This window comes from Microcaecilia unicolor, chromosome 8, assembly GCF_901765095.1.
Source record: "Microcaecilia unicolor chromosome 8, aMicUni1.1, whole genome shotgun sequence".
Taxonomy (NCBI): Eukaryota; Metazoa; Chordata; class Amphibia; order Gymnophiona; family Siphonopidae; genus Microcaecilia; species Microcaecilia unicolor.
The window spans coordinates 172208087-172231913 of record NC_044038.1 but is presented as its reverse complement, the minus strand read 5'-3'; the positions used below and the strand labels follow the sequence as shown (position 1 = coordinate 172231913).

The 23827-nt window shown below is 46.3% G+C and overlaps 1 protein-coding gene across 1 annotated transcript in view; it reads left to right on the top strand.

The window, feature by feature from the left end:
* LOC115476372 (rap guanine nucleotide exchange factor 6-like) overlaps window positions 1-23827 on the top strand; it is a 274393-nt gene that overhangs the window by 63949 nt on the left and 186617 nt on the right. The window contains 1 exon segment of the mRNA XM_030212715.1: window positions 47-130. Coding sequence (XP_030068575.1) covers window positions 47-130 — 84 coding nt within the window.

Genomic DNA, 23827 nt, shown 5'->3' with positions numbered 1-23827 from the left:
TAAATGTATTTACTAAATAGAGGTCTCTGATTTCTATCTTCTGTAGCTCTGAAAGTCTTGCCAGATGTTGGTACATTCTTCTCTCCGGCTCCGTGCTTGTGAAAGACTCCATGTTTTTGCCTCAATGCAGGTACGTAGACAGATTTGTAAGTCCTTTAGTAGCTGTCTGATCTAGTCCACGTGATCTGCATCTGTTCAGTGGTCAGCATCGGTGAGAGCCTTTCCTGGTTGCAGCTGGTGCTCTGCTGTCACTTGCATGCACGGAGTCCGTCATAATTGCAGGTGGCAGGAGTCTGAGCATTTTTCTCAACTTTGACAGCCTGAGGATAATGTGGAATGTTGGGACCAAGAAAATAGCAGCTGGCCTAGACAATCCACAGTGTGCCAGGATGCGCCCTTTGACTTTTGAATCCCATTTGAGTTCTCTCTGTAAACTGTATCCAGAAATACCTGACCCAAGAAAAATTGTAGCTGTTAGTACAAGCTTTAGTTTCTATCTTGGCTGTACAAAACCTTTATTATTGAGAAAACTTAGTTACTGAAAATACAGCAATCCGCCTTTTACATGTGGTTAGGATAAATTTGATAGTTTCTCCTTGCTACGAGAAGCTCCACTGGTTGCCGGTGGAGGCGCGAATTCGTTTTAAACTCTGTTGTGGTGTTTAACAAGATTCTGAGGGTCCTAGCATGATGAACATATTAACAAAGTATTATATTGAAGCCACAAACCAGCCAGGTTTTCAAGATATCCTTAGTGAATATGCATGAGAGAGTTGCATACAAAAGAAGCAATACATGCAAATATATTTCATGAATATTCATTAGCTATGTTCTGAACACCTGACTGATTTGTGGTCCTCCAAGATTACAATTACCCCTTAAGGAGGAAAGCCTTTGCTAAAAGTCCAAGAAAATGCCTATTCTATCTATATTTTATAAAGGCAGCATAGGGACCTGCATGCCTTTTATAAATAGGGCACCAAGGTCTATCTCCAGTACGTAAGTATTGCCATACTGGGACAGAACAAAGGTCCATCAAGCCCAGCATCCTGTTTCCAACAGTGGCCAATCCAGGTCACAAGAACCTGGCAAATCCCAAAAAAGCACAATACATTTTATGCTGCTTAGCCTAGAAATAAACAGTGGATTTTCCCCAAGTCTATTTTAATAATGGTCTGAGGACTTTTCCTTTAGGAAGCCATCCAAACCTTTTTAAACCCCTCTAAGCTAACCACTTTTACTACATTCTCTGGTAACAAATTCCAGAGTTCAATTACATTCTCCGAGGACAAGCAGGCTGCTTGTTCTCACGACTGGGTTGACATCCACGGCAGCCCCCACCAACCGGAACAAAATTTCGCGGGCGGTCCCGCACGCAGGGCACGCCCACCGCGCATGCGCGGCCGTCTTCCCGCCCGTGCGTGACCGTTCCCACTCAGTCTTTTCTTTTCCGCGCTGGAGAGAGCCGTGTTCGTCTCTCTCTCTGTCAGCCCCGGAAACCGGATCGCGCTTTAACCGCGAATTTTCTCTTTTTTCTCTTTCCTTTCGTTGTTCTCCGTTTTTTCTATTAGTTTAAAAAAAAAAAAAAAAAAAAACGCTGAACTTTGTTTTTCCCTCGTCTCTTAGCGGGGGCGTCGCGTTGCGGCCTTGTGGCCGCGCGGTCGATTTATTTTCGAGGTGTGATTTTCACCGCCACCATCGCCGACTTTGACTTCGCCGACGCGATTTTTCCGTCGATGTCCTCGAAGGTCCCGAGTGGATTTAAGAAGTGTGGTCGGTGCGGCCGGCATATCTCGCAGACCGACACTCACGCTTGGTGCCTCCAGTGCCTCGGGCCGGAGCACGATACCAAGACGTGTTCTTTGTGTCTCGGTGTCCGGAAACGGACTCAGGTAGCGAGGCAAGTTCTTCGGGACCGTCTTTTTGGAACTTGCGCCGGCCCCTCGACGTCGACTTTGACGGCATCGGTATCGATGGCCGGTTCTTCGGTACCGGTATCGATGTCCACGAAATCGGCACCGATGGCATCGACCCCAGGAGCACAGGTCCCGTCGCCCCGCCGGTCTCCCGGCGAAGGCAGGGGTGAGAGGCTGCGTGGGCAATCGGCCCCGGTCACTCCCTCTACCCAGGGCCCTCGGGACCGAACCCTGTCGGACCCGGTCCCTCGAGGCCGAGGGGGATCGACCTCCTCGTCCTCAATTCCACCCAGCGCCGATGACGGGCACCGCAAGAAGGCGAAGAAGCACCGTCATCGGTCACCCTCGATGCATCTGGCTCCCGGCGCCGGAGATGAGTCGACGCCGAGAAAGCGGCAGCATCGAGAGGAGAGGTCCCCCTCTGTAGTAGAGGTACCGCCACGTCAGGGTGCCAGCACTTCGGTGCAGTCTCCTGGACCCGAGCAGCTTCCAGCACCGACGCCTCTACCGGCCCCCTCGCCTTTCCCGACAGCGGGCCTGGACGAGTGCCTCTGAGCCATCCTTCCGGGGATCCTGGAAGGGCTGATGCGCCAGACGGTGCCGGCGCTGGGGGTGCTTGCGCCCTCGGCGCCGCTGACTGTGGCGCCGGCATGCTCTAGCCCGGTGCCGAGGCCTTCGACGCCGCTTGCGGCGCCGGTCTTGACCGCCACGCAGGTGGAGTCCCTGTCGATGGAGGGAGCTTCATCCCCGCCAGCGCGGGAGTCCACCGCTCGACGACGCCACCGAGGCTTCGGTGCCTCGACGTCGAGCCGGGCCCGGTTGAGGACTGAGCTGCACGAGCTCATGTCCGACATCGAGGAAGAGGCCTCGTGGGGGGAGGAGGAGGACCCCAGATATTTCTCCTCAGAGGAGTCTGTGGGCCTTCCCTCCGACCCCACTCCTTCACCAGAGAGAAAGCTCTCGCCACCTGAGAGCCTCTCCTTTGCCTCCTTCGTCAGGGATATGTCTATCTGCATTCCCTTTCCCATGGTCTCCGTGGATGAGCCGAGGGCTGAGATGCTCGAGGTCCTCGACTATCCATCACCACCTAGAGAGTCCTCCACGGTACCGTTGCACAATGTCCTCAAGGAGACGTTGCTTCGGAACTGGTTGAGACCACTATCTAATCCCACCATCCCCAAGAAAGCAGAGTCCCAATGCAGAATCCACTCGGACCCAGAGTTAATGCGGCCCCAATTGCCTCATGACTCGGCGATCGTGGACTCTGCTCTCAAGAGGGCACGGAGTTCGAAGGATACCGCCTCAGCGCCCCCGGAGCGGGAGTCTCGCACTCTGGACTCGTTTGGGAGGAAGGCCTACCAATCTTCCATGCTCGTGACCCGCATCCAGTCTTACCAGCTCTACACGAGCATCCACATGCGGAATAATGTGAAGCAACTGGCGGACCTGGTCGACAAGCTCCCGCCGGAGCAGTCCAGGCCGTTTCAGGAGGTGGTCAGGCAGCTGAAGGCGTGCAGAAAGTTCCTGTCCAGGGGTATATATGACACCTGTGACATGGCATCTCGTGCTGCGGCCCAAGGTATAGTGATGCGCAGGCTCTCATGGCTGCGTGCCTCTGACCTGGACAACCGCACCCAGCAGAGACTGGCCGACGTCCCTTGCCGGCGGGATAATATTTTTGGCGAGAAGGTCGAGCAGCTGGTGGACCAACTGCATCAGCGGGAAACCGCCCTCGACAAGCTCTCCCACCGGGCGCCTTCAGCATCCACCTCAGCAGGTGGACGTTTTTCCCGGGCCCGGCAGGCTGCACCCTATGCCTTTACCAAGCGTAGGTACACCCAGCCGGTCCGAAGGCCTCGTCAGGCACAGGGACAGTCCCAGCGCGCTCGTTCTCGTCAACAGCGTGCGCCTAAGCAGCCCCCTGCGCCTCCACAGCAAAAGCCGGGGACGGGCTTTTGGCTGGATCCATGGGAACATAGCCGCCCTCAAAGTGTCCGTACCGGACGATCTGCCGGTCGGAGGGAGGTTAAAATTTTTTCACCAAAGGTGGCCTCTCATAACCTCCGACCAGTGGGTTCTCCAAATAGTGCGGTGCGGATACGCCCTGAATTTGGCCTCCCTGCCACCAAATTGTCCTCCGGGAGCTCAATCCTTCAGCTCCCATCACAAGCAGGTACTTGCAGAGGAACTGTCCGCCCTTCTCAGCGCCAATGCGGTCGAGCCCGTACCACCCGGGCAGGAAGGGCAGGGATTCTCTTCCAGGTACTTCCTTGTGGAAAAGAAAACGGGGGGGGGGGGGGGGGGGGGATGCGTCCCATCCTAGACCTGAGAGGCCTGAACAAATTCCTGGTCAAAGAAATGTTCAGGATGCTTTCCTTGGGCACCCTTCTGCCAATGATTCAGAAAAACGATTGGCTATGTTCCCTGGATTTAAAGGACGCATACACTCACATCCCGATACTGCCAGCTCACAGACAGTATCTCAGATTCCGCCTGGGCACACGGCACTTTCAGTATTGTGTGCTGCCCTTTGGGCTCGCCTCTGCCCCACGGGTGTTTACAAAGTGTCTCGTGGTGGTAGCGGCGTACCTACGCAAGCTGGGAGTGCACGTGTTCCCATATCTCGACGATTGGCTGGTCAAGAACACCTCTGAGGCAGGAGCTCTCCGGTCCATGCAGTGCACTATTCGCGTCCTGGAGCTGCTGGGGTTTGTGATAAATTACCCAAAGTCCCATCTCCAGCCAGCCCAGTCTCTGGAATTCATAGGAGCTCTGCTGAATACTCAGACGGCTCAGGCCTTCCTTCCCGAAGCGAGGGCCAGCAACCTCCGGTCCCTGGCTTCACAGACCAGAGCGTCTCAGCAGATCACAGCTCGGCAGATGTTGAGACTTCTGGGTCATATGGCCTCCACAGTTCATGTGACTCCCATGGCTCGTCTTCACATGAGATCTGCTCAATGGACCCTAGCTTCCCAGTGGTTTCAAGCCACTGGGAATCTAGAAGATGTCATCCGCCTCTCCACCAGTTGCCGCACTTCACTGCACTGGTGGACCATTCGGACCAATTTGACCCTGGGACGTCCATTCCAAATTTCACAGCCCACGAAAGTTCCGATGACGGATGCATCTCGCCTGGGGTGGGGAGCTCATGTCGATGGGCTTCACACCCAGGGACTGTGGTCCCTCCAGGAAAAGGATCTTCAGATCAATCTCCTGGAGCTCCGAGCGATCTGGAATGCACTGAAGGCTTTCAGAGATTGGCTGTCCTGTCAAATTATCCAAATTCGGACAGACAATCAGGTTGCAATGTATTACATCAACAAGCAGGGGGGCACCGGATCTCGCCCCCTGTGTCAGGAAGCCGTCGGGATGTGGCGTTGGGCTTGCCAGTTCGGCATGCTCCTCCAAGCCACATACCTGGCAGGCGTAAACAACAGTCTGGCCGACAGACTGAGCAGAGTCATGCAACCGCACGAGTGGTCGCTCCATTCCAGAGTGGTACGCAAGATCTTCCGAGAGTGGGGCACCCCCTCGGTGGACCTTTTCGCCTCTCGGACCAACCACAAGCTGCCTCTGTTCTGTTCCAGACTTCAGACACACGGCAGGCTAGCGTCGGATGCTTTCTCCTTCATTGGGGGACCGGCTTCCTGTATGCTTATCCTCCCATACCTTTGGTGGGGAAGACCTTACTGAAGCTCAAGCAAGACCGCGGCACCATGATTCTGATCGCGCCCTTTTGGCCCTGTCAGATCTGGTTCCCTCTTCTTCTGGAGTTGTCCTCCGAAGAACCGTGGAGATTGGAGTGTTTTCCGACTCTCATTTCGCAGAACGACGGAGCGTTGCTGCACCCCAACCTTCAGTCTCTGGCTCTCACGGCCTGGATGTTGAGGGCGTAGACTTCGCTTCGTTGGGTCTGTCTGAGGGTGTCTCCCGTGTCTTGCTTGCCTCTAGGAAGGATTCCACTAAAAAGAGTTACTTTTTCAAGTGGAGGAGGTTTGTCGTTTGGTGTAAGAGCAAGGCCCTAGAACCTCGTTCTTGCCCTGCACAGAACCTGCTTGAATACCTTCTGCACTTATCAGAATCTGGCCTCAAGACCAACTCGGTAAGGAATCACCTTAGTGCGATTAGTGCTTACCATTATCGTGTGGACGGTAAAGCCATCTCTGGAGAGCCTTTAGTCGTTCGATTCATGAGAGGCTTGCTTTTGTCAAGGCCCCCTATCAAGCCTCCTGCAGTGTCATGGTATCTCAACGTCATCCTCACCCAGCTGATGAAACCTCCTTTTGAGCCACTGGATTCCTGCCATCTGAAGTACTTGACCTGGAAGGTCATTTTCTTGGTGGCAGTTACTTCAGCTCGTAGGGTCAGTGAGCTTCAAGCCCTGGTAGCTCATGCTCCGTATACCAAATTTCATCACAACAGAGTAGTGCTCCGCACTCACCCTAAGTTCCTGCCGAAGGTGGTGTCGGAGATCCATCTTAACCAGTCAATTGTCTTGCCAACATTCTTTCCCAGACCGCATACCCGCCCTGCTGAACGTCAGTTGCACACATTGGACTGCAAGAGAGCATTGGCCTTCTACTTGGAGCGGACACAGTCCCACAGACAGTCCGCCCAATTGTTTGTTTCTTTCAACCCTAACAGGATAGGGGTCGCTGTGGGGAAACGCACCATCTCCAATTGGCTAGCAGATTGCATTTCCTTCACTTATGCCCAGGCTGGGCTGACTCTAGAGGGCCATGTCACTGCTCATAGTGTCAGAGCCATGGCAGCGTCGGTGGCTCACTTGAAGTCAGCCACTATTGAAGAGATTTGCAAGGCTGCGACGTGGTCATCTGTCCACACATTCACATCACATTACTGCCTCCAGCAGGATACCCGACGCGACAGTCGGTTCGGGCAGTCGGTGCTGCAGAATCTGTTTGGGGTGTAAATCCAACTCCACCCTCCAGGACCCGAATTTGTCCTGACCAGGCTGCACTCTCAATTAGTTGTTCTTCGTAGGTCAATTTCTGTTATGCCCTCGCCGTTGCGAGGTTAAATTGACCTGGGTTCTTGTTTTGAGTGAGCCTGAGAGCTAGGGATACCCCAGTCGTGAGAACAAGCAGCCTGCTTGTCCTCGGAGAAAGTGACTGATACATACCTGTAGCAGGTGTTCTCCGAGGACAGCAGGCTGATTGTTCTCACCTACCCTCCCTCCTCCCCTTTGGAGTTGCGTTCTGATCATCTTTGCTTGTCATTCAACTGAGCGGGAAAGGTCACGCACGGGCGGGAAGACGGCCACGCATGCGCGGTGAGCGTGCCCTGCTTGCGGGCCCGCCCGCGAAGTTTTGTTCCGGTTGGTGGGGGCTGCCGTGGACGTCAACCCAGTCGTGAGAACAATCAGCCTGCTGTCCTTGGAGAACACCTGCTACAGGTATGTATCATTCACTTTACCTTCAGAGCAGGTATCGGTATATGTGTTCTCTACACTTGCATGCACGTATTTGTAAAATATGCATGTGCATCACCCCTGTGCCTCCACTCCGTATAAACTTTACCCCTGAGAATAGCGGCAGAAGCAAGCAGTTACATAGGTAATGAATTACATAGTAACATAGTAAATGACGGCAGAAAAAGACCTGCATGGTCCATCCAGTCTGCCCAACAAGACAAACTCATATGTGCTACTTTTTGTGTATACCCTACTTTGATTTGTACATGCATACTTGAAAAATAGTGATAGACATTTGCACCTGCTGTATGACTCGTGTAAATGTCTGCACCTGCCACTCATGTTACATAACTACTTCTTTTTATAAAATATGTAGATACCTGCTTGTGTTTATAAAATGCTAGTAAAAAAGGCCCGTTTCTGACACAAATGAAACAGGCACTAGCAAGGTTTTCCTCTGAGTGTGTATGTTTGAGAGAGTGTATGTGAGAGTGATTTTGTGAGAGAGTGAATGTGCGAGTGTGTGTGTGAGAGAGAGAGAGTGAGTCTGCAGGGCCGTGCCAATATGGTAAGCGAGGTAAGCATGGCTGGGGGGCGCCGCCGCACCATGCTTACCTCGCTCGCCCTCCCGCTCCCATTGTTCAACTACTGCCCGCCCTCTTCTCCCCCCCCCCAACATCCCTTTTCTTTTTTTTTTTCTTTTTAAATTTACCTCTGTTGCGGTCCAGCAGCGCAGCGTCAGTGAAGGAGGCGGCGCTCGCCTCCCGATGTCTCTAGCCTTCTCCTCGCTGTGTTCCGCCTTCTTCTCTCTGAAATGACGTCAGAAGAAGGCGGAACACAGCGAAGGGAAGGCTAGAGAAGTCGGGAGGCGAGCGCCGCCTCCTTCACTGACGCTGCGCTGCTGGTGCTGGACCGCCACGGAGGTAAATTTAAAAAGAAAAAACAAGAAAAGGGATGTTGGTGGGAGAGAAGAGGGCGGGCAGTAGTTGAACAATGGGAGCGGGAGGGCAGGGGAGAGACGAGCATGGATGCGAGGTGAGGAGGGGTCATGGAAGGGAGAGAGGGGAATTGCTGGAAAAGGATGAATGGAGGGGGCAGGGGGCAGGGGACAGAGGAGCATGGATGGGCATGGATTGGGAGGGCAGGGCTCAGGGAGAGAGGGGAATTGCTGGATAGGGATTAATGGAGGGTGACAGAGGAGCATGGATGGGAGGGGCAGGGCTCAGGGAGAGAGGGGAATTGCTGGATAGGGAATTAGGGATGAATGGAGGGCACAGAGGAGCATGGATGGGAGGGCAGGGCTCAGGGAGAGAGGGGAATTGCTGGAAAGGGATGAATGGAGGGGGCAGGGGACAGGGGAGCATGGATGGGCATGGATTGGGAGGGCAGGGCTCAGGGAGAGGGGAATTGCTGGATAGGGATGAATGGAGGGGACAGATGGGCATGGATGGGAGGGCAGGGCTCAGGGAGAGAGGGGAATTGCTCGATAGGGATGAATGGAGGGGACAGATGGGCATGGATGGATATGGATTGCAGGGCAGGGCTCAGGGAGAGAGGGATGAATGGAGGGGACAGAGGAGCATGGATGGGAGGGCAGGGCTCAGGGAGATAGGGGAATTGCTGGATAGGGATGAATGGAGGGGACAGATGGGCATGGATGGATATGGATTGCAGGGCAGGGCTCAGGGAGAGAGGGGAATTGCTGGATAGGGATGAATGGAGGGGGCAGGGGACAGAGGAGCATGGATGGGCATGGATTGGGAGGGCAGGGCTCAGGGAGAGAGGAGAAATTGCTGGACATAGAGGGGAGGGAAGAGAGATGAAGGAGATGAAATGAGGGAAAAGGAAGAGAGGAGAAAAACTGCACATGGATGAAGAAAATAGGCAGAAGCTGAGGACCAGAAAGGAGGAAAGGAAAGAAATAAATGGAAAGGAAGCCCTGGAAACGGAGTTAAGAGGACAGATAGCAGCAGAATCAGATACTGGGCCAGCATGATCAGGAAAAGAAAGTCACCAGACAACAAAGGTAGAAAAAAATCATTTTATTTTCATTTTAGTGTTTGGAATATGTCCACTTTGAGAATTTACATCTGCTATTTTATTTTGCAATGTATAGCAGTTTGTTTCTAAGAATATTGCTGACAATTCCTGTCAGTGTGGCAAGTGGGGAGCGATCATTTTCACGGGGGGGGGGGGGGGGGGGGGCGGCGCTGCTGCCGCCGCCAACTGGTGGTCTGCAGGGGGGCGCCAGAGACCCTAGGCATGGCCCTGTGAGTCTGGGTGCGAGTGTGTGTGTGAGAATGAGAGTGTGTGCAAGTGTGTATGTGAGACAGTGTGTGAGAGAGAGTGTGTTTCGCACAGATACAGTGGGTGCGAGAGAGAGTGTGTGTGAGACACAGACTCTCTGTGAGACTGAGTGTATGAGACCAAGAGAGTGTGTGAGTGACTGTGTGACACATAGAGAGTGAATATGATACAGTGTGAGACATAGGGTGTGTGAGAGACAGTGTGTGAGAGAGAGAAAGACATTGACTGTGAGAGAGAGTGTGTGTGAGGGAGAGAGTGTGTGTGTGTCAGAGATACTTCCCCCCACTCTCTGGTGTCAGGCCCCCCCTCTGGTGTCTGAGCGTTATTGTGCAGGATGCTGAGCTCTGGCTGTGCTTCAAGGAACCGACCAATCCTATTTAATAGAATGCACCTCCAACATTCTGAAGCCGAGAAACCTCGTGTGGTTGGTCACTTCTGCTTGTGACGAACCCGGAAGTACGTGATGTCAATTCAGGAGATGGATACAGAGAGCAGGAATGCCTCAGCCATGCAGTCAGCTTCAGAATGTTGGAGGTGCGTTTTATTATATAGGATGTAGGTGCTCTAAAAATGCTTTAAACGAGGCCCCCTCCCTTATAAAATTACCTCCTTAGTGTACTGAATGCTACTTCATGGGCAAACTGAGGTAGAGCATGGTGGTGTGTTTCTTACCAAACAACACAAATCACAGTGGTGATAGCACCACCTTGTGTCTACAAATCTCTCCTCTCTTAGGCCTCAGTCAAGCTGAGAAACAAACGTGTTTAAAAAAAAAAAAGAAAATTCGAATTCAGTGCAGTGGGACAGCAATGAAAAGTGTGTTACAGGAGTTAGGGCAGAGAAAATGGAAGAGAGATATGAACTGGGAAAGAAATTCAATCATCCTGTTAAACTGCAGCTGTTTGTTCCAGTAACAATGCGGTTTGTAAGCTCTTTGAGTAGGGACAGTCCTTCTATGTTAAATTGTACAGTGCTGCGTAACCCTAGTAGCGCTTTAGAAATGTCAAATAATAGTAGTAGTAGTAGTTTGTTGCCTATAGGCTAAGAGTAGAAATAATGATTGTGATAAGGTGATTTGATGACCGTAAAAGGCTTGAGGAGACATTACCATAGTGGCCAGAAATGCTGGGGAGAAAATTACACCATCGAATATAAATTTTATGCTGCAGAAATATGCAGATCTGATTATTTTATAAAGGGAGTGGAGGAGTAGCCTAGTGTTTAGTGCAGTGGACTTTGATCCTGGGGAACTGAGTTTGATTCCCACTGCAGCTCCTTGTGACTCTGGGCAAGTCACTTAACCCTCCGTTGCCCCTGGTACAAAAATAAGTACCTGAATATATGTAAACCGCATTGAGTGTAGTTGCAAAAACCTCAGAAAGGCGGTATATCAAGTCCCATTTCCCTTTCCCTATTTGAGATTCTACATGGAATGTTGCTATTCCACTAGCAACATTCCATGTAGAAGCCTGCCCTTGCAGATCAGCAACGCGGCTGCGCAGGCTTGTGTTTCTGTGAGTCTGACGTCCTGCACGTACGTGCAGACGTCAGACTCACAGAAACAGAATCCTGCGCGGCCGCATTGCTGATCTGCAAGGGCAGGCTTCTACATGGAATGTTGCTAGTGGAGGAGTAGCCTAGTGGTTAGTGCAGTGGACTTTGATCCTGGGGAGCTGAGTTCGATTCCCACTGCAGCTCCTTGTGACTCTGGGTAAGTCACTTAACCCTCCATTGCCCCTGGTACAAAATAAGTACCTGAATATATGTAAACCGCTTTGAATGTAGTAGCAAAAACCTCAGAAAGGCGGTATATCAAGTCCCATTTCCCTTTCCCTCTTCCCCTGCATGTCTGCCTACATAAAGTAAACTTGCAGCAACAGAGGAATAGCATGATCAGCAGGACTCTTCCAAAAAGCCAAGGAGACGAGGTTTGGGAAAATATCTTTTAATAGTAAATAAAATAGGACTGGACACAGCACCATGTTTCGGCAGTCGGTTGCTTGATTATAAAACCGGAGAAAAGTGCGTAGAAGAACATAACCAGATCAAGTCTTTAGTGATTGGTGAAGGAAAACGATGCAATGCTGAAAAACGGACTGATAAGCTCAGGGAACGCACGGACGTGGTCACTCCGCTAGATGGACGGACCCCATTAATCTAGTGGAGTGACCACGCCCATGCGTTCCCTGAATTTCCTTCTGCAAATTGTTACTGTTTGGTGGAATCAGTTAACTTCTGGGATTAGAACAATGGCAACTTATTCTACTGTCAAAGCAAGTGAAGAAATTTATTCAGAGAAGGGAATTTGGAAGCAGTTTAATGGATGAGTAGATGACAAGCCAGTTTGGTAATACTCAGCTTTTACATCCACATGTGTGTGGTGGTTTTTCATTGTTTTAATTCTTTTTGTATTTTAAATTGACCCCAGCCTAGAATCGTGGATAGTGTAAGAGAAATTTTAAATAAATATACAATACAATAAAATTTTTATTCTGCTACAAACCATTTCTGCATCAGTGTGGATTATAATATATAAAAAGAGACTAGGCCAACCCTAGGAAATAATATCAACCAAAACAAAAATCCAAATTACCAAAATAAATAAAATGTTGTCATCCAGTAGAGACCATTATATATACTTGTATTAATGACTTATAGTTAAACATTGTTTTAAATAACATTGTTAACGTTGTGGTCTGGGGGGTGTAATGGATCCTGTGGTGATGATGCATTAAAAAAAAACAACCTATGAGTATATCTATTTATTTATTTAGATTTTGCTCACACCTTTTTCAGTAGTAGCTCAAGGTGAGTTACAGTCAGGTACTCTGGATATTTCTCTGTCCCAGGAGGGCTCACAATCTAAGTTTGTACCTGAGGCAATGGAGGGTTAAGTGACTTGCCCAAGATCACAAGGAGCAGCAGTGGGATTTGAACTGGCCACCTCTGGATTGCAAGACCGGTTGGAGTTAAAGCAAGACAGAATAAGTGTTGTCTGTTCAACAAATATAAGTGACATCTTGATGGATTGTCTTTTGTTGAACATTTCACGTTATGACTGGGTCTTTGCATGGACTTTTCATCTTGTTGATTAAAGTGGCAATTCTGTAACTGGGTGCCTGCAATTAAGCTCCACTTGTATTCATAAATGTACTGAATACCAGCACTTTCACGGGGTAAGTAATGCAGTTAATTGCTATTCTGTAAGGTCGTTGAATTGTGTTGGATATAGAAAACAAAGTATGTTTAAAACATCATTATGCATTAAGTTTAAATTCGAGATGGTTTCTTTTTAAAATATTTTCTATTGAGTTAGGAGTTGATGATTTTTTTAAACTAATTTTAGATTTTTTTAAAAGCTTTTTTGACTGAGATTGTTTATTTCTATTTATTTAAGATTTTATTTGATAATACGCATCTTTAAAATAGCACATTCTATGAAACATTTTCAGTCTTTGGCTATTCATATTTTTACGGTTAAAATGATCTTCAAATCACTGAGAGGGCTGGTCTGTGATGAATGAGGAGAGAGTCCCTCTTAAAATTTGCAGAGGAGGGTAGGGGCTGTATGTGTGGCCCGTTTAATAATTTGGAAGAGGGAGGGGGTAGGTATCTCAAGTGCTTTTGTCTTGTAGCGAGATTGTCAGTAGTTATGTTTCTAAATTTCTCAGAATGAGACAAATTGCCCCTTGCTTTTTCCAGCTTCTGCGCTTGTGTGTGTGTATGATGCACATTCTGTCTTTAGTCTTTCCACCCCTCTCTCTCAACCCCTTCCCCTCATACTTCCTCCTTCCCTCCCCTTTCGCATTCTTATACCTCTTTTTTTTTTTCTCTCCTACTTTTTTGTCTCATTCACTCACCCCTTCCATTACTCTCTTTTTTTTCAATCACATCTCTTCCCCTTCCCGTCCCTCCCTCTTTCGGTCGCCTCCTACCCAGCGGTATCTTGATCTTACTAGGAGTTTGGCCTCTTTCTCTTACCTTCCAGTGGCTCTATCCATTGTAATATGCAGAGCCAGGTACTGTAGCCCTGGAGGGACCTGGACTGCCTTCCAGACTTTGAATAGAGAAGTGTGTGGTGGGCTTGTTTCAGCTCCCCAGATTGTAGTTTGGGGACCCCTGTCTTGTCCCCCCTATATTTAGTCTTTAAAAAGCTTTTCCTCCCTATAATGTCCCTAAGTTTTGAAGTACTAAAAAAAATGTTGGTTGTACGTTTAAATGTAGCCTTGAGATTATCAAAGGAAACCATCTATTATATCTGGTTAAAAAACCCCCACTGTTATGAATTTGGAGACCACGAATTTTAAGTTTTCAGTGCTATCTCATTTTAGAATTCAGGGAAAAGCCAGAGGATTTGGGATGCATGGGCAAAACTGCCATTGGTATGGGAAATTCCTGCAAATCTGTTGCCAATTTACAACGTGAATGGTATGTTATCCTTGTAATTTGCAAACTTGAGAGGGAGGCACAACTAATTCAGAACGGGTTTTAAAATGTAAGTTAAAGTGACACAGCCATTCCACAGAGAAATATAGGCTGTCCTGTGTAATAGTAAGTTTGCTATGTTCACACTTTAATTGTATCCTGGGTGGATGGGAAGAGGACACCAGAATATATTTTGGCATTTCATTTCTGCTTTGGTTTAGTTTCCGTGTAATGCAAATATCTGGGTAGGAGGAGCCTTCACAACGTCATATCCTTTTATTTCTGTTTGTGGTGCAAAAACTAAACAAAATAAGAGAGGGACATATTCTGCTGAATTTTTTGTCTAAAAAGTGATTATAATTTTTACTAATGTTCTTTTTTTAGTGGTGCTCCATGCTTAATTATAACATTTCTGTGCCATACCAGAAAATGAGTCTTACCAAGTGGATTCCTGCCCCACGAGTTGTAACGGTGGTATATTAATGGTAGATTTTTTCATGTTTTGGAAATGGTAATGGCACTCATCCACATACTGATAGTTGCAGCAAATCAAAATGTGCAGGGCCCTGGGGACATTTGCTTTAATTTTCTAGGTTTAGGCACAGAAAGTTAGACTGGGTTACTATAATAAACGTTGATGGCTTCATTGGTTAATGCATTGGTCTTGATCAGGAAGTGGAGGAGTGGCCTAGTGGTTAGGGTGGTGGACTTTGGTCCTGAGGAACTGAGTTCGATTCCCACTTCAGGCACAGGCAACTCCTTGTGACTCTGGGCAAGTCACTTAACCCTCCATTGCCCCATGTAAGCCGCATTGAGCCTGCCATGAGTGGGAAAGCGCGGGGTACAAATATAACAAAAAAAAAATACCCTTTGTTCCCTTCGGGTCACTCCTTTGTTTATACCCATATTTCTAATAAACGCCTGGGTTTTGTGGAGTCTAGAATAGGCTATTAATGGAGTCGCCATTTCTCTCCTCCACCCATCCTCCCCACTATGACCACCATTTCTCTCCACTCGCCCCACCCATGCCAAGTGCCATAACCTTGAGAAGAGGTATGAAGAGACAGCTGGTCATCGCAAGGGGGTGGAGGAGAGCACTGCCAGTTACTGTAATTTTAAGGGGTAGGCTGGTATTAGGGGAATCTAAATTTGGCTTTAAGATGAAATTTAAATGGTTTTTCAGTGCTGGGGAAGGGGGGGGGGGCATTTTTAGAGATGTGCTATTATTAGGAACAGTATGAATCCGTAAACCCCCAAGTACTTACAGTTTTGCTTTTGAGAGTAGCACTTTGGGAGGGGGGGGGGAAGATTTAGCTACCAAAACATATTGATTATAATTTGACCACAAGTCACCTTAAAGCATGGTATTGGGAATGAAGCTGGTCAGAAATAAGCTTCCCTTGTCCAGGTGCTACTGTGAAGGTTCACGTTTAGAAGTATTTTCAAAAAATATCTTCATTTGAAGGCCATGTGCTTGTCTTTGGATTCCCAGTAAACGAGTTGTTGGTTTCTCTGCTGAAATTTTTTAAAAAAATCTAATTTCCTTATAATTTGCAGTTGCAAAGGAAGGTTGGAAGTGGTAATGAATTCTGGAGGCCAGAATGATTAAAAATAGCACTCAGACTTAGCTTAAAGTTAGCACGTAATTAGTACCCTCATTTGTGCTCTTGCGAATGGCAGTAAGAGATAAATAGGGGTAGAGGAATCTTGAGTTATGGGAACCATTCATCTTCCAAAAGTATTGTCTATAATTGCTGAAATTTATATTCTACATTTTACATACCTAACTTTCCAGTGTTTTTTTGAGTCCTGTTAAACATGCCTCCCTTGAGATAACATCTTGCTTACGCCATCTGATGATTTGCATTTTGATTTATTTACCACCTTTTTGAAAGAATTCACTTAAGGTGTACAGTAATCCCCTCCCCACCCAGTAGGGGGGAAAGGTAAACTCTAGCACAATCATTCCTTTGTGTGCAAGAGTCAAAGCAGAGGGACCAAAGCCCCCTTCTTCTGCCCCAACTGGGGTTTCTCACTGAGGAGCTGTGGTAGCAAGGGGCTCCCTGATGTGAGATACCTATTAAGAGAGAGAAGGGGAAGCCTGTAAGGTTTCTTATACCAGCAGAATTAGTTCCGGTGCATCACTATAGTGTCCCTTGGTCAGAGCGCACAATCCCTGCAGTGTGCTAATACACTATCGGCCAGAAATAAGTTTGCTTCTAGCATTCGCTTGGGGGAGTAAACCGCGTACTTGGTTATTTCATAGAAATTCCAGTGACCAGTCAGTTGTGGGGTGTCCTGTTTCATTAGCCTATATGCTGGCTTGCCACAAAGTGTTTTTATAAGGCAAAAATGAACGAATAACTTGACATCTCAGTTGTACTTACACTGGGGAAATGTTAATCTGTTATCTCTCTCTGCTGTCACCCCCTGATATGATGGACTTCCTGTTAAATGGATAAGAATGTATCTGAGATGCAGGCCTTTTGTTGGTTATCTTGATGCTAAGGAGTAAGGTCTTGTGTAAGTCTGCTTTTGATAAAACTAGTGAAATAAACCGGGCAGTAAGAGCTAGATTGGGTTACTTTATCAAAACACTTGTTTTAGTGACAGACAGAGAGTGATCTATAACTCTTTTTATGGTAGAAGCAGCTCCTGGTGGAGAAGAGACAGATTAAGGGCAGGACCTCCTGATGCTAGGCAGAGACAGTCTGTTCATTGCACCAGCAGATGCTCAGAGCTGTTTTTGTTAATCAGTAAGGAATCTAATAATTCAATTCGCTTCCCTTCCTGTCCAGGAGTGATAATTGTTACAAAGCATGTCCCCAGTGTTCTGTAACATTCTTTGAATACAACCCAACACACTTGGTTTTCAAATTTCTGTTTTTGCAATGTTAAGTCATGTCACCGTTGCGCAGATTTAACAGGAAGGCCAAGGTGCCCAGCAAGCACGGCGAGCAAAATGTGTGCCTATGCAGTGTAGGCGTAAGAGCCAGCAAGCCAATTTCTGCCTTTAATAGTGGCTCAGGGGCTTCCAGATTTAATTCTGTAAAGCCTAACATATCATTTCCTGTTCCCGGTTAATGAGCAAGCTCGGGACATTTAAATGTTAGACACTGTGATTGCCACAAGTGGTGTTTGGAAGATTTTTTTTTTTTACCATTTCCAGCAGGGCAGGCAAAAAATACCTTGTGCTCTTGACAAAAGGCAGCTAGCAAACATTAAAAATTCCTTGCCACGTTCTTTCTGCCTTTGTAATCTGGTACCAGAAATTCTTTAAAAATGTGTTGGACAAGCTGAACTGTTTGAAAAAGACCTTTGGAAGCAGGAGAGAGCAGCAGAGAAAGGTGAACAAAATCAAATTACCAATAACAGCAGAAAAGAAACGTAAAAACAGAAACTATGAGGAGAGAGAAGTAGGGACCATTATTCTCATATTATATAGGTGAACAGTTTTCTGTAGCATTTTTGTGTGGCAGAGCCATGTATACTATTTCAACTCAGAAGCAGCTATGTCTGACACTGTAGACAGTGCTTAGTACTTTGTTGCATGAAGGCATATTTTCAAAGCACTTAAGCTTACAAAGTTACATAGTAATCTATACAAATATCTAAGACTAAGTGCTTTGAAAATATGCCTCATAGTAACACAAGTGCAGGGCTCTTCAGCATGGAGAAAAGGCGGCTGAGGGGAGATATGATAGAGGTCTGTAAAATAATGACTGGAATTGAATGGGTAGATGTGAAGCATCTGTTCACGCTTTCCAAAAATACTAGGACTAGGGGGCATGCGATGAAGCTTCAATGAAGTAAATTTTAAACGAATCAGAGAAAATGTTTCTTCACTCAACGTGTAATTAAACTCTGGAATTCGTTGCCAGAGAATGTGGTAAAAGGTGGTCAGCTTAGCGGAGTTTAAAAAAGGTTTGGACGGCTTCCTAAATGAAAAGTCCATAGACCCTTATTAAATGGACTTGGGGAAAATCCACTATTTCTGGGATAAGCAGTATAAAATGTTTTGTACTTTTTTGTGCTCTTGCCAGGTATTTGTGACCTGGATTGGCCACTGTTGGAAACAGGATGCTGGGCTTGATGGACCTTTGGTCTGTCCCAGTATGGCAATACTTATATACTTATATAAGTAGGTGATGACAGATAAAGACCTTCATGATGCATCCAGTCTGCCCAACAAGATAAACTCATAGTATATGATATGATGTAGAGACTAACAGAATTTCAGTTTTGGTTATGGTGCCGAAACCGGCCCCGAATCCTTTTTGTGCCCTGTTTTGGGTGAAAGCTGCTTTTAATTTTTGGCCAAAAATGACCATGTTTTTTTCTGTGGAAGCCAAATATTTGTTGTTTGTCCCATTTGTCTCCTTTCCTCTCCCCTGCATAGAAATCACCCCTCCTCCTGGACCCATCTCCTCCTGAGTGCTTCCCCATTCCACCTATCTTACAATCCCAGGCGGTCTAGGGATGTATTTGGGGCAGGAGCGATCCTCATTTACTCCTGCCCATTCTGGCTTTGCTGTCAAAATGGTTGCCGGAACATGGGCATTGCCCCTTCTGTGATTATACCACTAGACTACTAAGGATTGTAAGTAGTCTTGGAGGGGGCTGCTCTTTTTTTTCTGTTCCTTTTTTTTTTTGTAATGCAGTTATGATGTTGCACAATAGTTTATTTGGTAAGTAGAGTGCTCCAAATAAAAGTATGTGATACAAACTTTTTTAGCAGGAATTTGTCTGTAAATTTGGGATGATAAGCTCTTTAGGAATTAGCCTCTCCGTGGAGTTATGATGTCATTGTCGCTTCAAGTGTAGCGCAGAGTCATCCACTGTAAAAGCACTATGTTTTTTAGTTTGTTTTCATTACTTGCGATTCATATTTCCGGAGGCTATTTTGATTGGAGGTAAAATATGGTCTTTTAGTATTTAAATTATTATATTCTGACTCAAATACAGTGGGTTTAGCAGAGGGATAGAGGCTACAACCTTTGATAATTCCGAGAGACCCTCACTGGTTCACATTCACGCACCCAAACTCGAGTTTTTTTTGTTTTGTTTTGGTTTTGACTAAAACCAGGTAACGAGTTTCGGCTAGTTTCGGTTTCGGCCGAAACTGAAAGAAGCCATTTTGGTCAATCTCTGATATGATGCATTATAACATATGTATACTTGATCTTGGATTTGTCCTTGCGATTTTTGATGCACAGACTGTAGAAAGTCTTCCTGACACTAGCCTTACTTCTGAACTACCGGAGTTAACGTTTGAGCACCAGTAAGCCATGTTTTGATTTATTTATTTATTTTGCATTCTTTTTCAGTATAGGAATCTTTTTTTTGTGTTTATCCTTTGACTTAAACCGTGGAGTATTAGCTTGAAGAGAGGAATATGTACAGTGCTTTTTAGATGGGGCTAGAAGAATAATTTTATAGGCTGGAATAGGGGAAATAATGAGGTTTCATATTTTCCTCTGGAATGCTGCAGATCATGCGACTTGATATAATATGTCGGGAGGGTACATGTAAATTCTTTTTACCGTATTGAGTGACATAACATAGAAAGATGTTGAGCGTTTCAGCATCTTGCAGTAGATTTAGAATAGAAAAGGCAGTTTCCAGACTCTGATCACTGGGGGTTTATAAAGGTTCTGTTGTGGGTCGCTGCTGGCAGTTTACTCCTTAAAACAATGTGGTTCCTGAATCTTCTCTGGCCTGCTTTCATTAATGAGGTCATCTGACCAGGAAATGAGTGCCCTCACCACTGGGTAACCAGACAGTAGCTTTAAGGCCCTAAGCTCATTACAGAGGAAAGGAGGAGAAAAAGCTCAAATGCATTCACCAGGCTCAGAAGAAAATGAGCTTGAATGCTTTAGAAAGAGGCTCAGTTTCCTCCCCAAGAATGCTTCTCTCTCTCCAAGTTTTCTTGCTTAAAATTGTAGCAAGAGAGTAGCAGGGTATATGAATTATGTCAGTATATGTCGAAGGTATCAATGCCACTTTTGCTAACGATGCTAAACACATCGGTTTTGGAAGTTAAAGTGGTAATTGAAGTGAGTCATCTGTAGGTTGAACAGCATTGATGCTTGTCTGCAAAATGCATGTGGTAAGTATGGAGGCTTCAAATTGCAAATACAAGGTGGTATGGACTGAGTTTTGATGAAGTATTTTAGTTATCCAGCCTGGAGGTGGTTGCAAGTTTGGTTCTTAATATTGCTAGGCATATGACTGATTGAATCAAGTCTAGCTGTTGTCTGCTATGTATTGATGGTTAAAGTGTTAGACTGTGTTTTGCTTATATGAAGAGTGTACTCCCTTTGAGTGTGCATATTTAGGAGTGATGTTCTTGTACACATTGCAGCCGTCCAGCAGTGGATGCCTGTTCTGGAAGCAGAGGCTTTTTCAGTAACAGTATTGGTGCTGCAAATTTCACTAGCAGCTTATGAGGCATTTCAGTTGTGTTTGTGCTTATTTTTTATATATTTGAATTTTTGTTTACATTTGTGTTTGATGTGTTTGTGTGTCAGTATCTTTGTGTATGTTTGCCTGGAGGTTGGGGAAAGTGGACAAGCTCTGAGTGGAGGAATAGCCTAATAATTTGCAGCCCACTGCCCTAACCAAGGAAGCCAGGTTCAAATCCCACTGTTGCTCCTTGTGATCTAGGACAAGTCACTTTGGGATCCTTTCAGTAAGGTGCGCTAACGAATTAGTGTGCGTTAATACCTATGCAGCCCATAGGTTAACAGTGGGCTGCGTGGATTTTATTGCATGCTAAATCCATTAGCACATCTTGGAAAAGGACCTCTTTATCCCTCCGTTTGGCTGCAAGGTATGCACACACATTGTCTGAGATACAGCGACCAGAATTGAATGCAATACTGAAGGTGAGGTTGCAGAGGCATTATAGTATTTTCAGTCTTATTTACCATCCCTTTCCTAATAATTCCTAGCATCTGGGGGTAAGTGTATAGTTGAGTGCACGGGTTTATAGAATTAGGAGGCCATTCTGTAAGTGGAGACCAACATTTCAGTGCCATATTTGTGCGGGCTGTGAATTTCTTCTAGAAGGACACAATAGTGGCACACCTAAATCCTAGGTGCAAATATTTTTGCCCCTGGCATAAATGTTAGCGCCTAAATGTGTTAGCTGCTTAACTTAGTATTCTGTAAGTTACATGTGATAGTGGCAAGTAAACACCCCTCTGACAATTACGCGCTGTGGCAGTTCAGCATATAGGCTGCCGTCTAGGTCCTGCCCTGCCATGGGCACCCGTACGTGTATGCTTACCCATGTGGAAGGCAGTATTTTATACATTTACGTGCACAATCAATACGTAAATTGAGCACCCTGTCATAGAGGGGTCGTTTTAAAGGTGCGCTGAAAAATGGCTTGCAGTAGTGTAAGCGTGTGTTTTAGACGCATGCAGATCCATTTTTCAGTGTGCCTTAAAAAAAAATGCCCCTTTTAAATTTTTGCCGAAGATGGACGTGCAGCAAAATCAAAATTGGTTACTGTGCCATCCATTGACCTACTGGTAAAGTCTTGCACAGTAACCGGGTGGTAATGACCTACGCACATCCGATGAATGCATCCAAAAATAAAAATTATTTTTCGGACGCATACCAAAAATGAAATTACTGCAAGAGCCACGTGGTAGCTGGGCGGTCTATTTTGGTGCACGTTATGTGGACGTAGGTGCTTACGCGGCTTAGTAAAAGGGCCCCAGAATGAGGGGGACATTGTATTAATATCTATAACTATACAAGGAACTTGCCTTGATTTTAACTAACCATCAAATTATCCAAACTGACTCTTGTTCCCATCATATATCTGCTCTTGGTGCCTCAGCTATATGGTAAGCCGTATTGTAGAAAATCTTTAGCATCATATCTGTTAGTTAAATGTTCTAATGCTGCTCATTAGGTGTATCATTAGTATTATGCTAACATTGTAATATATCTCTGCTTTGAACTCCAGTGCTGTTAAATCTGTATGTTTTTGACACTATTTCATGGTAGTTCTATTGTTAGGTTTCAATTTACTGTTTTCAATTTTACCTCATTTATTCTAGTTATGTTTTAAATAAATAAAGATAAAATGCATGTGTTTCCTAAGGCACAAGGCCTGTAGTTATATATTTGTGAGCAGTTTTCTTACTACTTCAAAGGGCTGGTTTGTGGCATGAGCTTGGCTGTGTTATACTGAGAATATGGCACAGTCATCTGTGGTTCTGGCCCTTTTCGCTCTGGCTGGAGTGAGTTTTGAGCTAAGACATCAGTGGCGTCACTGGTGGTGCCCAAAGAAAACAAACATTAGCAACTCAAAAGTTCAGCATTGCTTAGCCAGAGAAAGGGGAAATGTTATTGGTTGTTTCTGCCAGCAGATATGCCATGTATGTTTCATGCTGCTGAATATCAGAGGGAACAAACATGAACTAAAGAAACCTTGATGTTAAAATTATAGATAATGCTGGCCGATCTGCTGAAAAAGAAAGTGTGGGGGGAGAGGGGGAAACCCTAAAAAATGATGTATGTCTGTCAAAACATATGAAATTATTGCTGCCTATCTATTTTGTTTTCTGTGTGTGGGTTTTAATGCAGAAAGTTGTGGGCTTTTCCACTCAGTAGCAGAACCAGTGGCGTAGCCAAGGGTGGGCCAAGGCCCACCCAGTAGCAGCACACCTATGATGTGACTGACAGGGATCCCGAAGCCCCACAAGCTGAAAACTCCCAACAATTGACCCTTCTTCATACCTTGTAAATAGCAGATCTTCGCCTGGAGTGAGCAGCGACTGATACATACTGCTCGCACCAGCCCCACAGCCTTACCTCTGACGTATTCCCACCTATGCGGAAACAGGAAGTTCATCAGTGGAAAGGCTGTGGGGCCAGCATGAGCAGTGTGTATTAGTTGTTGCTCGCTGCCGGTGAAACTCTGTTATTTCAAAGGTATGTGGGAGAGGGGGGGATTTTGAGAGACCATATGGCAAGCAGGTGAGAGAAGGAGAGACCAAATCACCTGTGGGATGGGGCGAGGTTCTTCTGCCCACCCATCTTAGGCACAGGCCCACCCAAAGTGGGGTTCTGGCTACGCCCCTGAGCAGAAGTTCAAATTAAGGGCCCCAGAGCAGGGGTAATCCTGCTCAGAAGATATAGGAACAACTTTAAATAGTTCTGTTCTTTCCTTGGATCCCCCTTGCATGGTGGGGGCTGCTTGAGTGAAATTTTTGCCACTGCCCAAACCTCATGTTAACTGTTTCTGACTCAACGGTGACTTTGGCAGTGCTAGGAAAGGATTTAATTGTGTGTATATTTGTTACTGAGTGATGGAAAATTAATTGTAGTCAGAGTTCTTAGACTGCAGCAAAGCTCTGATTTATTTTTTCCGGTATTTTATAAAATTTGTCTGCCAGTTCAGGCGTTGGCTTTTGCATGCACTGATTTGGAAATGTTTCTTTGTTATTGCTGTTTCATCCATTGACCATATGGTGGTGCTGCACAGTCTGTTTAGAACAGTTTGTTCTTCCTGTGTAAACTTACTAGAAGCCAAATATTTGTTCTCATACAGTGGAAAAAAAAAAAACAACTCCAGAAGGCTGGGAGACTTGTAGCACAAATAATGAGAAATGCTTTTTGTTAAATAGCAATTTAAACACAATTATTTTACACCTTAGTAGAATGCATGGCTGACTTTGGGAATAGTGGAAGGACCAGGTACCTCCAGCTTATTTCTGCATAAAGC